Below are 18,491 nucleotides of genomic sequence, written 5' to 3'. Positions count from 1 at the left end.
TAAAATCTTTTGTCTAAAATACATGTAAATACATTTTAACCTCATGATTGGATTTTAACAAAATAATTTTGGTAATTGTAAATTGATTCCCAGAAGGAATAGTTCACTCTAATTAATAGAAGGATCTTTTTTCCCAATATTTATAGGGATTTTTTAATATGTGCCTAAGGACACATATAAGAAAGTATTAATTATGAAAAATATTACCATAATTAAATATGAAATGCATTCATTATGGAGATTATTAATGAATTTTATATTTAATTATGGTAATATTTCTTATAATTAATGTATTTAACATTTAATTATGGTAATAATTGTGATTAATTAATACTTCTTATATGTGCCTTAGGACACATATTAGAAAATCCCATATTTATATCCAAATGTTTACTACATAAATTCTATGCGATCATTATCCTCTAAATGTATGACAATTTTAATGACCTAACGTCAAGCTCTGATAATATTGTTTCTATCAAATAAACAAAATTCACATCTTAAAGGGAAAGGCTTTTTAGCCATTCATTACTTTCATAGCCATGGAGTTGTAACCATTTATACTTTTTTGAAGTTGTAACCATTTATAGCCATAGTAAAAGCTTTTTACTGGCTTTTTTTCTTGTATATATACATAATGAAATCACCTTCATTCGAATCATCCAAATCTTCACTCATTCATTACTTTCATAGCCATGGAGTCTCATTGCTTCCTTTTGGCCTCTTTTCTCTTGGTTGCAACTTCTGTAAGTTTCTTTTACCCACTTTAATCTTGTACATTTTGCATTTTCATCAAATGATTATGTACTAATTTTATAATGTATAACTTTCATTTGCATAACATACAAGCTTCAATGCATAACGTACAAGGTCCATTGGCAAGTTTTGTTAGGTTTCATTCGCATAACATAAACATTATTATGCATAATGTCCACATTTTAACTTTCTAAAGTAAATGTTCATATGGATATGAGATTGTTAAATCACGTTTGGATATTGCATTCAATGACTATTGGTGTAATTTCACTAAACAATGGACAAATTTCATGCACAATGTATAAATTAATTGCAAGGTATACTAAAACAATGATGAATTGTCATAATCGGGGCAAAATAGATAAAATAATAATAAATTTTTTCATATTTTATAATTTCATAGATTTGGCAAAAACATATGTTATTGCATACTACCATTATTATAGTTATATCAATTACATCACGATTGCATATTTTCAATTTTCTGTTATATTACATACATAAGCTATATTTGGTTGTAACATATGCATGGACGTTTGTACATTATGCATATTTAGTTTATATTTAAATATGAAAACATGTCTAACCTTAATTCTATTATACGAACTATGAGCATTTTAAATGATCATTTATAGGTTACCCATTTCGGTTTTGCTTCTCCACTACCACTCCCTTTGACACCAACATCGCCACCCGCCGTTTACCCAGAATGTGACAACACACCTCCACCATCACCCAACACACCTCCACCATCACCCACCGTATCTCCGCCTATTTATCCACCTCCACCACCGAATCCATACCCACCTGTACCTGCTCCATCACCGTCTAATGCACCCACCCCTCCCCCACCGGTGTCAGCCTGCCCACCTATGGCACCACCACCCAGCACAACTCCACCACCGCCATCTTTACCTCTTCCATATCCACCCACCACTCCACCATCTAACCCACCTGGTGTAGCACCACAACCTTCACCGGTGAAACCACCAACACTTCCACCATATATAAACACTCCACCTCCTTATAAACCAGGATCTCCACCACCTCCAGGGACACCGACAATTCCGCCATCACCCAAGATGCCACCCGGTGTTCCACCAACATTTCCGGTGATACCACCACCTCCATATACACCCAACCCTTCACCGTCTCCTACACCAGCTCCTCCAGGTGTAGCACCACCGATATCCCCAGTGATACCACCGATAGTTCCACCGTTTCCATATCCACCTTCTCCTTCACCGGCTCCTGGTGTAGCACCAATATCTCCCATAACACCGACATCTCCACCGCCTCCATATTCACCCCTCATTCCACCTAGTCCAGTGACGCCACCACCTGCACCATCTCCATATCCAATCAACACTCCACCTCCCGCTATGCCACCGTCGCCACCTTGTAGCACCCCACCCCCACCGCCTACTAATTCAACTCCACCATCTCCCAATTCACCCAAGACGCCACCACCATTTGTCCCACCGCCGATCACTCCACCATCTCCGAATCCACCAAAGACACCACCGCCATTTCTCCCACCACCAATCACTCCGCCATCTCCCATTTCACCTATCATCCCTCCATATATAAGTCCTTCACCAAGTATTCAACCATATTACCCTGTCACGCCTATCCCCACACCACCACCACCTTGCAACGATGCTCCACCGATGGGCAGCAAGCCACCATTAAATTCAGAAGGTACTGGTATAATTAACGACTAACATTTTCATTTAATCATGAGCTACAAAACATATGTTTAATAATCTGTAATCATATATTGTAGAATGTTTTTCATCATGCGAGTTAAGGTGCGAGTTAGACGCGAAGCAAGAAAGATGCCACCGAAGTTGCATGGCGTGTTGTCATCGTTGCAATTGTGTTCCACCTGGACAATATGGAAATAGAGAGATGTGTGGTTCGTGCTACACTGATATGAAAACTCTCGCTGGAAGACCTATGTGCCCTTGAAGGCCTCCTACTTTATATTATAATTTTCCCAATTATATGAGGGGATCAATAAAATGATTTTGGTAATTAATGGAAGTTAAAAATAACATGGTTTGGGATTCTGATATATGTCTACATGCGGATGTATGAAAAGCATGAGTATTTTCAATGAATGTATGCGTTATTGCGTTATTATTAAAACTATTATTTGGTTTGAAGTCAAAAGCGTTACAAAGTCATAATATTAACACATTAAGTCACATTGATCAAGTTTGAAGTAAGTGTTTATAATAACACGTAGACGTTGACTGTAACTCAAAATTATGTATGAATAGGGATCAACTTGTGAACTATAGAATAAAAAATAGTGTAATTAAGATGTGAAACATATGCGTTCATGCTTTAACAAACAATCCTCAACAAAAGTTCAAAGTAGTTTACTGATAATCTGATATATAAAAGAGTTATACAAATAAAAAAAAACGAAGAACATATGAACTTTGAGTCAATTTTGTGCATAAGCATTCATGAAATAGAATGTCATCTTTGTTATTTACACGCGAAGGGCTATATTGTAATTTAGTTACAAGTTAGTTAATAGTTTGTTGAGAGTCGTTTAGTCTGGTTAGTTTTGTTTTATATAAGATGTAAGTTGTTTTGTCATTGATTCGGTAACGAGAAACAGAAAATTCCAAATCTTTCTTTTCGTTTTTACTTTGAAAGATCACATATTTGTGTAAGTAAATTCTGTTGAAATCACCAATACGATGAATATGAAACAAAATCCCAAGAGTAAAACGAAAAATCTCAACGATAGAATAATTTTTTTGAATCTTATTAGTAGTGTCGGGGAGCAGAGGGCATGCCTGTGCTGAGCTCTGATGAAACCATCTAATCTAAAGGACACCAAATTCAGGGACACCAAAACCATATAGTTTTTTTCTAAAATATATAAAAACGTTTAATTAAAGTGGGATTACAAGAGAAGTTAAAAATATGTTAAAATCAAAAGTCAAGATTCAAAATTTAAAATACTCTCATGATTTTTCCTCAAATTTTACTCAAAAACACCCCTAAAATCTTAGAAAAACTAAACTGAAAACCACATCAAAGTACAGTGGCCATGACAAGCGCTACAACAATAAACATCTATAGGACGAAACCTATAGGGACCACGAAAGTTGTCGCTATAGATGACCCTATAGGGACGACATATTGTCGCTATAGGGTTGACCAAACATTTTTGACTTTATAAGCTAAAGTGACCACAAATCGCCTCCATTATTAAAGCTGGAACGAAAAAAATGTTGGCGGGATTCCAAAAACCTATAGGAACGACATTTTGTCCCAAAAGGAAATTAAATTAAATATATATACATTTTTAAATTTGTTTAATTAGAAATTAGGGACGACGTCGTTTTGCTTGAGGTATAGGGACGACAAGTCGTCCCGATAGAATTGTATGCTCTCTGAAATTGGAAGAATTATCCATTTCTCATTAATTGATCGTTGCTCCTCTTTTGGCTATCACTCTCTCAGGCGGCGATTTGCTTCTCGCCGGCCACCATAGCGACAACCAGGTAACCGTCGGCCTCCTCAGTGACCACCATCTTAGCTACAACGTTGATCCGGTAATTCCTTCTCTCCCTTCACCTTTCGCTCTCCTATCTTCTTGCTGACTACCTTAGAGAAGAGCAGTTTCACCGTCGGCCTCTACTCCTTTAGCTTTCGGCGACCTCCTGGTTACTTCTACTACTTTCGGCAACCTCATTCCCTTGAGATTGTAGTTCTCTCTCCAACTCCCATTTTCTTCAACAGGTTTGTCTCCTGATTTTGTGATGTATAATTGTGTGATTTTGTTAATACCTTGTTTGAATATGTTTGAAACTTTATGGAAATGTATGAATCTATTTAGGATTATGTTTAAGGTTACTGATTTGTTATGTGAACGCTTGGTTTTGTATGATTTTCTTAAAAAATAATGCTATAGATTTTTTGAACAAATGAATACTATGAAAGATTCATCGGGTTATCATTGGTACGTACATATGTCAATGATGATCTTGTTGGTATGGCTTTGTGTTGATATATATATTTTTTTAAAACTGAAATGTATTGAAATGATGCCCGATCACATGTATTATCTTTCAATTGTGCTGCTCATGGAACCCATAAAGTTACAAACTTCACATTGGAAAAGCTATCTGTAACGCCCTGATTCTCAGGTATTGATTTTTATATAAGATTTTCTTGATTTCAAGGTCTACTTGACGAGTCGGTTGCCCTACTCGTCGAATAGCAGCGGGTTGGTCCACGTGTTTTAGTGACCTACTCGTCGAGTCCAAGAAGGGACTCGACGAGTAGGAGCAGGCAGATGGGTTGAGGTGATACTGCTCCGTGCGGTAACCAACAAACCCGGGAGGCAATCCAGATGTGAGTTGTGGGCCCGTAAGGCAATCCAAACTCACACTGTGGGCCTAGGGGGTAATCCAGTCTGTAAAGTTGTGGACCCAGTATATGCTGTTATTTGTATATGTGTTATGTGCAGTGTATTGGTATTTTGGGGGAACCCACTAAGCTTTCGGGCTTACAGTTTTAGTTTATTGTTTCAGGTACATCAAGGGATCGCGACAAGGCAAAGACATGATTATACAATGTAACGCCCGTGTTCTTGGCTAGGCATTAATATTGACAAAATAGTCTAGGTTAACCTTTGTAACTCATTTTGAAGAAATGAAAAGGAATTATGTGAAACTTATGTGAATTATGTGTTTTATGTTTAATTATTAGGATTTAATTAATTAAGAATAAAAATGAGCGTCGAAAATAAATATTAGATATAGCCGATATCTATTTAGAAACTTTTAGTGGGCGTGACAAGGATTACGGATATATAAAGAATACCGAAATCCGAGTTATAACGAAGAAGTTATGACCTGTCGAAGTTTCGCGACAAAACTGGCACGGTGCCGAATGACGTAAAAAGTGAGTTTTTGATAAACTACTTTTTAGCCTTAGTGATCTAAACGAAAGTCATAGTGTTCGTTAAACTGAGAATATGTATAAAAAGAACGCCCAAATCTGACTTCGTATGAGGAAGTTATGATTTTTCTAAGTTTCAGCTTAGCAGTAGACAGCTAAAAACTCGAATTTTAGATCGAGTGATTTTTAGCCGACACAACCTAAACGAGAATCTAAGGTCTCGTCAATAGTAGTACAACGGTAAAAAGACAGATGAAAACGGACGTCAGATGAAGAAGTTATGAATTTTTAACGGATTTCCTGTCTCGGTCTGTTAAAAATAATAATATAAAAATTAAAGTCAAAATTAGCCGACGAAGTCTAAACGAAAGTTGTAGAGCGTAATTTTATCTACGCGTGCATATAAAGAACGACAAAACGGAGCTCGTATGCGAAAGTTATGGATTTTAGAAGTTTTTACACAAAAATCGAGAAAATTCGCATAGTCATGCTTCGGCCACGACACCTTCGCTCCATGCGTGCCACGTGTCCGAAATTGCTGAGTCATCCGAAGCCGTGGCGCATCCGAGGAGTGACGCGTGTGCAGCCTCGTCCGAGCCTCGCACCACCTGTCGCGTGTCCGACCTTCGCACCATCTGTCTCCCTTCCCTCTTGCTTTGGATCCGAACCTCGGACCTAGACTTCGGTCCAATCAGAGGTCAGCAGCTGGACCCTCGCACGTGCGAGCCATGTGCCTCCTCTTCGGATCTGCTGACACCTGGTAGCTTCTCAGCCCTTGGATCAGAAGCCTCGCCCCTATAAATAGAAGGGTGCGAGACCTCCCGAGGATAATTTGGAAATTTGCCTTTTTACACCCCTCTTTCAATATTTCTTTCATTCCAACTTCCCCCAAAGCCCTGGTATCATACCAAACACCCGAAACACGTCCCGAAGTGCCCGAGAAGCCCGAGAAATTTATCTTTTCGGTTTTGAAGCCCAACCTTCGCAGAGCCCGGTTTCTCAATAAAACTCTCGTTTTATTAGAAACGATCGTTTTAGGAAACAAAGTGCTGTCCGATTATCATTAAATCAGGTGAGTGTGTAGTCACCTTCATCTTACACCTAGATATGAAGTATTTTCTATAAAATACGTGCTATGTGTAATTATATTAATTGTTTAATTGAGGTGACTGTTGAATAGATGTTTTATACAAGTTTTAAACTGTATATGTATTTTATCTACAAATATGTTGGGTAAAACATGGGTAGAGGAAATAGCCGATGTGTGTTAAAATGATAAGAGGCCTCGATGTGATTGTGATCCAGTTATCTAGCGGAGTATGGATGACGACCACGAACTTTTCTAGACAGTCTGGTGGAACGCTGGCAGGCTCGCAACCTGTAGGTGTTAATGAGCTTGGGTGTTCATTTGTTGTACTCCATCCCCCTCATGGTTGCCTTTAGGACATGTATGGCTGAGGAATCCCCTTAGCAGTAGTGTCCATCCCGATGATATTCTTTAGGCTAGGTCCCTTGTGATAGGTGTTTAGGGATGTAAAGTGAGGATAACGGGAATGAGTAATCAGGGTTATTGTTGATTGATGAACTTAATAAGTTTATTATTATTGTGGGTTGAAAACCCTATATGCTCACCAGGCTCCCAAGCCTGACCCACTCAGCTTTTTATGTTACAGGTAGTGGACCCCGAGCATAGTCGGAGGATGATGAGAGATTTTTGGATTATAGGCCAGTAGTTGTAAATAACTGTTGAAAGGCTTATAATGTCTTGTTTATGCTTTTGATCTGTATCGGAACATGACATCCCGAGGTTTTGATATAAAAGGAAAATATACACTTTCTTAAAGAAAGGTTTTGATAAATTTGTATAATGTTTTGTTTTGAGAACCAATTCCGCAACAACTTTTAAAAGGATTTCTCTGACTTTATTTTAAAAAACATAAATTAAATCGGTCTTTTCTGGCCGAGAAATTAGGGGATGTCACAGTTGGTATCAGAGCATTAGTTTAAGCAAACTAGGAATTTGTAGGATTTCTAAACTTAAACTTAGAATGCTAAGTGATGATTGTGATATGAGTGTCCACCATATTTTAGACACGGGCACTAGTTTATTTTAGGAAAGGTGCCTAAAATGCTTTTATGTGCTAAATGTTATATGTTTGCCATATATGCCATTATTTGTTCGGATCTATGGTCTGTTGCCGACCGGATCTGGAAACCTTATGTGTGTAGGATTCTAAGCGTACGATTACGATATTAGAACTAACATGTAAACGTTTCGGAGTGATAAGGAGAATTTAAATATCTATCGAGGATAAAGACCTAAATTCGCCTTATTCGGTATATAGATTATAATGGCAAGAACTCGCAGTGGAGTTGGAAATGCAAACGGAAACAGGAATCAACAACCTCAACCCCAAGTAGTTGAGCAAGTACATGTTGTAGGAGCTGCACCTGAGCCAATGACGATGGCTGGGGTACAAGCAATGATGCAGATGATGTTGGATCGCCAAATGGAGGAGACAAGGCGATTACTACAACAGAATAGGGAAGAAACTACGATACCTGTTGAACAACCCAAATTGAATGAAGGGCAATCAGTAGGAGGGAACTACAGTGGGACTCTTGGTCAAGCCAACCCACCGATAGTTAGACAAAACAACCAGGATGGAGGAGTTGATGGACGTGGATGCAAATACAAAGATTTCATGGCATCCAAACCACTGTGTCTATCTGCAAGCCCGACACCGGTGGAAGTCATGAATTGGATCTCCGAAATGGAGACAATGTTTGAAAGTTGTGAGTGCAGCAAAAAACAGAAGACCGCACTTGCAATTCCTCTGTTAAAATCTGTGACACCAGTCAAATTTTGGTCAAAAATAAATTGATCAATAATCATAATTGGGATGAACCAAGTGGTAGAGTTTTTAACAAGGTTTCCAAAAATATAAAGAACACTGAAATCCGAGTTATAACAAAGAAGTTATGACCAATCGAAAATCCGCGATAAAACCGGCAAAACACTGTTCAGTGTAAAAAGTGAATTTTCGATAAAAGGCTTTTTAACCTTAACAATCTAAATGAAACTTTTAGAATATGTTAAACCGAGAACGTTCATAAAAAGAACGTAAAAATCTGACTTCGTATGAGGAAATTATGATTTTTCGAAGTTTTGGTTTAGCAGTAGACAACTAAAAATTCAAAATATAAATCGATCGATATTTAGACGACGCAACTTAAACGAGAATCGAAGGTCTCGTCAAAAGTAGCACAACGGTAAAAAGACAGACGAAAACGGACGTCGGATGAAGAAGTTATGAATTTTTAACGGATTTCCTGTCCCGATCTGTTAAAAATAATAATATTAAAAATAAATTCAAAATCAGCCGACGAAGTCTAAACGAAAGTCGTAGAGTATGATTTTACCTACGTGTGCATATAAAGAACGCCAAAAACCGACCTCGTATGCGAAAGTTATGATTTTCGCAAGTTTTTGGCACAAAAATCAAGAAAATGTTGAAAACTGAGAAATTTCGCATGAGGCACTCCTCTGCCACGTCACCCTCGCATGCGAGCCTCCACGTGTCGTCTTCTGATTTGACCGAAGCTTTGCGTGGCACCTTCTGATTGGACCAATTCCGAGGTCCAATGAGCAACCGACAGCACTCGCAAGAGACACCCCGGAGATGCCCCTCGGACACCCCTTCGCATGCGTGCCCTTCTCCGATTGGTCTGAAGCCTGGTCCAATCCGAAGCCTCCACCTGTCCGAGCCTCGCACGTGGACCTCGCTGCTAACCGACGCGTGGCTGCTGACTCTTCCTTCGCCTCGCCACCTGTCCTCCTCGGCCGAACCCTCGCACCCCTATATAAAGGGTGCGAGCCTTCTCGCATTTGAAGAGTTTTTCACCCCAAAATTTCCCCTTTTTCACATTTCCACCCCGTAAACTTTCTCACGACCCCCCAAGGCCCCGGTATCGTGTCTAAAGCCCGAAGCAAGCCCCGGAGCCCCGAAATTCTCGAGAAGTCATCCTCTCTCCTGTCGAAACTCTGCCCGATTTGAGCCGGTACTCGTCAAATAAACTCCTTCCGGGAAACGAAACGCTGCCCGAATCACCGCTTATCAAAGTGAGTTCATACCCCTATAATTTACATTTTTAATAGTTTTTAAATGCTTTTTAGGGGGGGAATACAAGTTTAACACAATATAAATTGTGTTAATAATTATGTGATAAAAATCACACAAAGGCTTTTCGTATATTTTTAATAATTACGAAATACTTCCAAAATGACTTGAAGCCATGTTAAATCTTTAAAGTCATGTAACACTCCGTTAAATTCTTTGAAAAATGTTTTATAAACTATTTCAAATTATAATTTCCAAAATCATGTTTATATATGTATAAATATATAAATAAGATTTAAAGGACTTAGGACTAATGAATTATCTTAATTCCTTTTCCTTGTTTGGATGTGGAATTAAGGTGGTGTTATTTGTCTGAAGGTCGTTTCCTTCTTAATTATATATATATATATTATACATATATGAGTATAAAAGGTTACTCGTTTTGGTATCATTACCTTTCTATCAGGCTGAGCAAAGGTGTTCATCCATGAGAAATCTTGCTAATCAGATAGAACATATAAATTATAATAGGTATAATTTATGATTCAGAACTAAATACACAAGTATGATTCACGATTGTATACTTTCCAAGGAAATTACCAAAAATTCATTTAAATATACTAGGATATGTATAATACCTTTAATATATGAACAACATATTAAATAAGTAAAAATACATCATATCGAGTTTGCATTAACAAAGGTACTATACAGAGTACCAGGGTTAGCAAACACGGGGTAATAATACATCATACGGAGTTTTCATTAACAAAGGTACTATACAGAGTACCAGGGTTAGCAAGCACGGGGTAATAATACATCATACCGAGTTTGCATTAACAAAGGTACTATACAGAGTACTAGGGTTAGCAAACACGGGGTAATAATACATCATAAATCTCGTTGAAACAATAAATTTGTGAGGCCCTTCACGGTGTACTTATCTAAGTACGACTTTTAAGTCCTGACCTATTAACCATAATCTCTTGTAGGGAGAGCGTGAATTTATGTATAGATCTATATGAGACTGACAATCCCGCACCTCTACTGTTCGCTACAGTTTGGCCGGCAGGCCTAGGGTGTCAAATATCATACCATTCCGACGCCTGAAGAACGTCGCCACAGGCATATCCGTCATATTAGTATGGTTAATAGAACTCACATGGATAAAACAACGAGTGAATTACTAAGTAATATACTTATCTTAAAACAGTCAGAAAAGATAATTACATCCCGACCAAATATACCTTCTATAGTTTTTACTTACAGTAAAAGCTACGTATCATGAAATCAAGTATGGTAAATATACTTGTACTTCTGGTTTTGAACATTTAAAACCACAAGGCAGTATTATGGATAATATAATATTTTCCAGGATTAATACTAATGTTTTACTGTGGAACGGATAAAACTAAGAATACTTTTACAAATGAAACGGTTTATGGGATTAAACCACTTTTACAAAGCAAACGGTTTATGGGATTAAACCACTTTTACAAATGAAACGGTTTATGGGATTAAACCACTTTTACAAATGAAACGGTTTATGGATTAAACCACTTTTACAAATGAAACTGTTTATGGAATTAAACTACTTATCAAATGGAACTTATTCATTTAATCTCTGTAAAATAGTATAACATAAAAGACCTTTAGTGGTTAATTCTATAATTCCTTAGTTTCTACATCATAGTTATACATAAGTAATACCCGATTGACAGTGAAATGTGTGACTTCCGCCTTACTTCATGTTCCTTGTTTGGTTGTGGGCTTAGGGCAGATACACCCATTTAACTGTCCATTCGATATTGGGTTATATATAATCAGTATAAACTAAGTAATTACAGAGGGAAACTATTAAGGTTATCAGTTAATCACCTCAGGAAATATAGGATTTCCTGGAGAAACCAGTGAACTTATCCAAAGAACTTAGGGTATACTTAACAGAACTAAAATACTTATGAACTCACCAGCTTAAATGCTGATTTACTCTTTCCAAATAACTTGTATTCTCAGGAATCCAGTAGACAAGTACACTCCCGAAGCTTTTGAGAAGACTACCTAGTACCTTACAGTAACTCTTGTCTTCTACTGTACCTACTTTGGTGTTTGAATATGTAATGTTTAAACACTTATGTAAAACTTATACTTATTAATGCAATGGTTGTTTGTACTTTGATTACTATATTGTATGTGTTGTGATACTTACATGAAGTCCTCCGCCCCCGAACGTTTTCGCCGTTCTGGTTTGGGGGTGTGACAGATTGGTATCAGAGCAGTGTTTATAGTGAACTCAGTATATCAATCATAAAAGATATACAACTATAAACCCATTGGGATAAAAACACTCTGACCAAGAGTTATACTCTAAAAATATATCAATATTTTATAAAAGTATAAGTACATGCAGAGTATATATACTAGAATAAGTATCACAAGAAGAACAAAACAAAAGTATTTGGATGTTGGACATTGCAGTTAAACCTAGACAGTGACGTAATCATATCTGGGATCAATATAGCCTGATCAGCTATATTCATCCGAGATATGACCAACACGTGTTTGGGGAGTGATTGTAGTGTTGCAACTGGTCTAAAACTTACCTAAGTACCAGAAGAATTCTAGAACCAAACATAAAGATTAAAATACTATGGGAGTATTTTAGGATGCTAAAACAAGAAAACTGAAAACTTGTCAAATTCTTATATCTAGAAGTCCAAGAATCAACCTCATAACTAAAATAACATGGAGGTATTCTACATACCTTTGGGGAAATGTTAAAAAGATATTTTCTGATAGGTCTATAGTTACTAAGTGGATACGTTAAGGTTATATATAGCCGAGATTTTATAGACTTAGAATATGTGATTTTCACTCTACTTCCTTTTCCTTGTTTGGATGTGGTTTTAGAGTAGGATTACTTATTCAAAGGTCTATTTAATCTGGATTATATATCAATATTTTATAAAAGTATAAGTACATGCAGAGTATATATACTAGAATAAGTATCACAAGAAGAACAAAACAAAAGTATTTGGATGTTGGACATTGCAGTTAAACCTAGACAGTGACGTAATCATATCTGGGATCAATATAGCCTGATCAACTATATTCATCCGAGATATGACCAACACGTGTTTGGGGAGTGATTGTAGTGTTGCAACTGGTCTAAAACTTACCTAAGTACCAGAAGAATTCTAGAACCAAACATAAAGATTAAAATACTATGGGAGTATTTTAGGATGCTAAAACAAGAAAACTGAAAACTTGTCAAATTCTTATATCTAGAAGTCCAAGAATCAAACTCATAACTAAAATAACATGGAGGTATTCTACATACCTTTGGGGAAATGTTAAAAAGATATTTTCTGATAGGTTTATAGTTACTAAGTGGATACGTTAAGGTTATATATAGCCGAGATTTTATAGACTTAGAATATGTGATTTTCACTCTACTTCCTTTTCCTTGTTTGGATGTGGTTTTAGAGTAGGATTACTTATTCAAAGGTCTATTTAATCTGGATTATATATAATTGGTACACACCATGTAATTATAGAAGGACCAGAAAGAATCACCTTCGTAAAAATTTAAATTTTCTCATAGATTCTTTAGACATTCCCATTCTCGTGTAAACCCCTTAGATAAACATAGTTACTCCAGTAATCAATAGAAGAGTCAAGGAGGATCCAACAAAATTTCATTAAGGGAATTCCAAGAAAGAGACATATGAGAAGTAAATAAACTATAGAAATCATTTAGTGCCCTTACCCTATTAAGGACACCAATGAGAGATTCGTATGAACTTCCAAGATTCCAAAATCTTCATTACGAAGTAATAAGGATCAGTGTCAGAATCGGAAGTAAGACAGCCCCGGAATTCAATATACCTACAGAGGAGAAGGACACCCTATAGATACTAGGAAGAAACAAATCATTACCACTCAGAATAGAACAAAGAACAAAAGAAAACCACGTGTGATTCATGTGAAGTGTTTGAGCGTCTTTTCATCTAAGTAATAACTAGTAAATCGATTCAACCTAGTGAGTTAGTGATTTCATTACTCACATTATGTTTTGAGTTTATCATCTTTTCCGGTCACGGCTAATAACAATAAATTAGATCACGAAATCTTAATTGATAGTGATTACTTCTCAAATTCATAAGTCTATTTATGTAGACACTGTTATGAATTATTTTCGAATATTTTCAAAAATTGGGAAACGATATCCACCAAACAAACGTAACTTAGTTCGGATGATACTCGGTTCATAACCATTCTAGAAACTTATTTATGTTCCTTACCAGGACTGCATCATAGGGATGCAGGTCGAATCATTAAGAATAATATAACGAAACGAAAGATTTATACATAGATACAAATGGTTAGAATACATCTTGAGACACGATAGTCGCTCACGAACTCATTTTCTTATCATGTAACAGAATCATGCCTCCAAATAAATGTAACCAACCCACCAACGACACACCAATCCTTCAGATAGATGCGGCTACGTTTCAAGCTGCGGTCACAGCAGCTGTAGCAGCTGTCATGGCACACCTTAATGCTAACAATGCAAATGTTAGTAGTAATGCTATCGGTAACCCCGATCGTGGTGATAGCCAAGTACAGCAACGCGCACCTATTTGTAAGAACACCTTGAACTTTAAGCCTAATATCATGAAACGAAAGTTCGAGAACAAGGAAGGGAATTGTTCAACTCAAGAACTTAACAGAGGGCAACGAACTGGGGCAGTCAATACCCCCATCAGCCCTGTTATTCTAACACCAACCAAGCCGTACTTAGGAAACCTCCCACACTGCAGCAGGTGCAACTACCATCATCATGGAGTTTGCCGGGAGCTGCATTGAAATAGATGCAACATAAAGGGGCATACCGCCCGTATCTGTAGAACTCCGGTTGAGTTCATCACTTCAACTGTCGATGTTGGAACCATTCCCATATGTCACCTTTGTGGTGAAATAGGACATTACAAGAGGGATTGTCCAACAGAGAAGAACGACGGGGGAGCAGGAAGATTTTGATCCCAATACATGGGAAAGCATCAAAGAACCCTGCTATATTTTGGTACGCTTCTAAACCCTGATAATTATCTATAATTATGATTACTCTTCCGTTCAAATTAAATCACAACAATTATATAAAATTTGAAACCCTAACAGGTAAGTTATGATGACTTAGTATATACATAAGGGCCATTTATAATTAAGATTTGTAGACTTAGAGTGAGTAGTTCCGCCTCATTTCCTGTTCCTTGTTTGGTTGTGGATTTAGGGCAGGGTTGCTCAGTCAAAGGTCTTACCAATCTTAATTATACATGACTTGTATACACCAAGCGGTTATAGAGAGACCTAGTAAGGATCGTTTCATGAAAGTTCGTAATTTCAAATTATCAGAACCCTCGTATTGGTAGTACCCGCCAATTTCGAATCAAAAAGGGGTTCGTAGCGATAATAACAGAATAAAACTAGAAGCGCTGAAAACTTAGGTACATAGGATATCATCCTAGTAATCATTCCTCCCAGAACGACTTAATATCTATTTCGTCGAGAAAATTTCGACATTCTCATTCGACATGGTTTGGCCTGGCCCTTACCATGTGAAAATTCTTATGTTGTATAAGAAAACTTTTTCCTTAATCAGCCGTAAGATGAAATTCTTCCAATCCATAACGTAAAACCCTTAGCTTGTCTCTCATTTCAAAACTTCAGAAGTACCCATACGAAGGGTACCACACCATTCTAGCCTACTCAGTAAACAGGAAACTTCAAACGAAAAGCACCGAAGTAGTCATTGAAGTCAGTAACTACCGAAGTACCCCTATAGATCTCATAGGAAAATCATTGAACCGCAGGTCAAGTTCAAGAATAGAGACTAAGAACTCATTAAGTTAATCTATCGCTGCTAAGTGTATACACGAGGGTGGTATATAAGTTAGACTTAACAAGATTAAGGATGTGTGATTCCGCCCTATCTCCTGTTCCTTGTTTGGTTATGGACCTGGGGCAGAGTCACCCATCCGAACGTTTTGTGAAATCTAAATTATACACGACTTGTATACACGAAGTAATGGTAGATGAGCCAAGTATGAGTCTGATCATGAACTTTGGAGCAAAAGCCTGCATCATGTATTCTACCAGGTGGAATTCAATATGAGACCACGACAGTGGGTCGAGCTACTAAATGACTACGAATTCGAAATTCGTTATCATCTCGACAAAGCCAATATAATAGCTGACGCCCTAAGTCGGAAAGAGTACCCAGGTCATAGTGTCAATCATGGACTATGATAACCCTTTCAAATCTCTCCATACAAAGTAAGGAGGCTCAACAGGAAGCCTTTAAACCTGAAAATGTGGCAAGTAGAGAAGATAACTAGAATGTGTGAGTGCGCGGTATGCCAAATTCTGTTATCTCCACTGAGATAATAGAATCATCTCCCAGTTCGGGCCGTCACTCAAAAATCTCTAGGAACCAGAGTAGTCATGATTCTATGGGATCGACTATGGTAAAGGATGGGATACCCATTTACCAATTAGTCGAGACCTTTATCACGCTAGCATTCAAGTTGCTTCATTCGAAACCTTCTGTGGTCACAAGTGCAGATCCTATCTGCACTAGACTAAAGTAGGTAATATGCAAATAGCTAGAGATCCAATTTCCACACAGCACCTTTGCTGATCTGGAATTCATCCGAGAAACTACCAAAAACAAAATACGAATCAGGAAGCGACATAAAGCTTCCAGAGTTAATCAGAGAAGCTACGGCTTCGATAAAGGAAAACCCTTGGAATTCCAGGATTGATGACCTTGTCATATGAAGGTCTCATCCTGGAAGGACAAGATACGCTTGAGAAAGCGTGGAATACAAAATTCAGGGTACATAGGAGCATTTGAGATTCTTACCAGAATCGGTCTTGTACTTATAAACTTAAACTACCACAAAAACTTAATAACATTCATCCCATCTTTCACATATCTAATCTAAAAAGGGGTCTATCCGATGAAACACTTTGTATTTCACTCGATGAAATCAAGTTAAATAAAAGTCTACACTCTGTAGAAGAACCAATAAAAACCATGGATAGGGAAATCTAAAGAATCAAGCAAAGTCTTATCCCGTTAGTGAAGGTTTGCTGGATTACAAACCGGGGACCTGAATTCACTTGGGAAAGGAAGATTAGACCTAGTCCATGAGTATCACTTTAGACTTAATTTCGGGACGAAATTCTCTCTAACGGGGAGATAATGTGACACCAGTCAAATTTTGGTCAAAAATAAATTGATCAATAATCGTAATTGGGATGAACCAAGTGGTAGAGTTTGTAACAAGGTTTCCAAAAATATAAAGAACACTGAAATCCGAGTTATAACAAAGAAGTTATGACCACTCGAAAATCCGCGATAAAACCGGCAAAACACTGTTCAGTGTAAAAAGTGAATTTTCGATAAAAGGCTTTTTAACCTTAGCAATCTAAATGAAACTTGTAGAATATGTTAAACCGAGAACGTTCATAAAAAGAACGTAAAAATCTGACTTCGTATGAGGAAGTTATGATTTTTCGAAGTTTCGGTTTAGCAGTAGACAGCTAAAAATTCAAAATATAAATCGATCGATATTTAGCCGACGCAAACTAAACAAGAATCGAAGGTCTCGGCAAAAGTAGCACAACGGTAAAAAGACAGACGAAAACGGACGTCGGATGAAGAAGTTATGAATTTTTAACAGATTTCTTGTCCCGGTCTGTTAAAAATAATAATAATAATAATAAATTCAAAATCAGCCGACGAAGTCTAAACGAAAGTCGTAGATTATAATTTTACCTACACGTGTATATAAAGAACGTCAAAAACGGAGCTCGTATGCGAAAGTTATTATTTTCGCAAGTTTTTGGCACAAAAATCAAGAAAATGTTGAAAACCGGGAAATTTCGCATGAGTCACTCCTCTGCCACGTCACCCTCGCATGCGAGCCTCCACGTGTCGTCTTCTGATTTGACCGAAGTTTTGCGTGGCACCTTCTGATTGGACCAAGTCCGAGGTCCAATGAGCAACCGACAACACTCGCAAGAGATACCCCGGAGATGCCCCTCGGACACCCCTTCGCATGCGTGCCCTTCTCCTATTGGTCCGAAGCCTGGTCCAGTCCGAAGCCCCCACCTGTCCGAGCCTCGCACGTGGACCTCGCTACTAACCGATGTGTGGCTACTGACTCTTCCTTCGCCTTGCCACCTGTCCTCCTCGGCCGAACCCTCGCACCCCTATATAAAGGGTGCGAGCCTTCTCGCATTTGAAGAGTTTTTCACCCCAAAATTTCCCCTTTTTCACATTTCCACCCCGTAAACTTTCTCACGACCCCCCAAGGCCCCGGTATCGTGTCTAAAGCCCGAAGCAAGCCCCGGAGCCCCGAAATTCTCGAGAAGTCATCCTCTCTCCTGTCGAAACTCTGCCCGATTTGAGCCGATACTCGTCAAATAAACTCCTTCCGGGAAACGAAACGCTGTCCGAATCACCGCTTATCAAAGTGAGTTCATACCCCTATAATTTACATTTTTAATAGTTTTTAAATGCTTTTTAGGGGGGGGGGGGGAATACAAGTTTAACACAATATAAATTGTGTTAATAATTATGTGATAAAAATCACACAAAGGCTTTTCGTA

At 37.8% G+C, this 18,491-nt stretch overlaps 1 protein-coding gene across 1 annotated transcript; it reads left to right on the top strand.

Annotated features, from left to right (window-relative positions):
• The first annotated feature begins 650 nt into the window (after positions 1-650).
• LOC145169270 (uncharacterized) lies at positions 651-2,931 on the top strand. Its single transcript, XM_079087839.1, has 3 exons — positions 651-746; positions 1,392-2,457; positions 2,543-2,931. The coding sequence occupies exons 1-3, from the start codon at positions 696-698 to the stop codon at positions 2,725-2,727; spliced, it is 1,302 nt and encodes a 433-aa protein (XP_078943965.1). The 5' UTR covers positions 651-695; the 3' UTR covers positions 2,728-2,931.
• Positions 2,932-18,491: the final 15,560 nt, after the last annotated feature.

The sequence above is a fragment of the Lactuca virosa genome, chromosome 4 (assembly GCF_052849685.1).
Source record: "Lactuca virosa cultivar CGN04683 chromosome 4, Lactuca_virosa_CGN04683_v6, whole genome shotgun sequence".
NCBI classification, from domain to species: Eukaryota; Viridiplantae; Streptophyta; class Magnoliopsida; order Asterales; family Asteraceae; genus Lactuca; species Lactuca virosa.
Note: the sequence above shows the minus strand (reverse complement) of the source record. Positions and strands in the feature narration are given on the sequence as shown.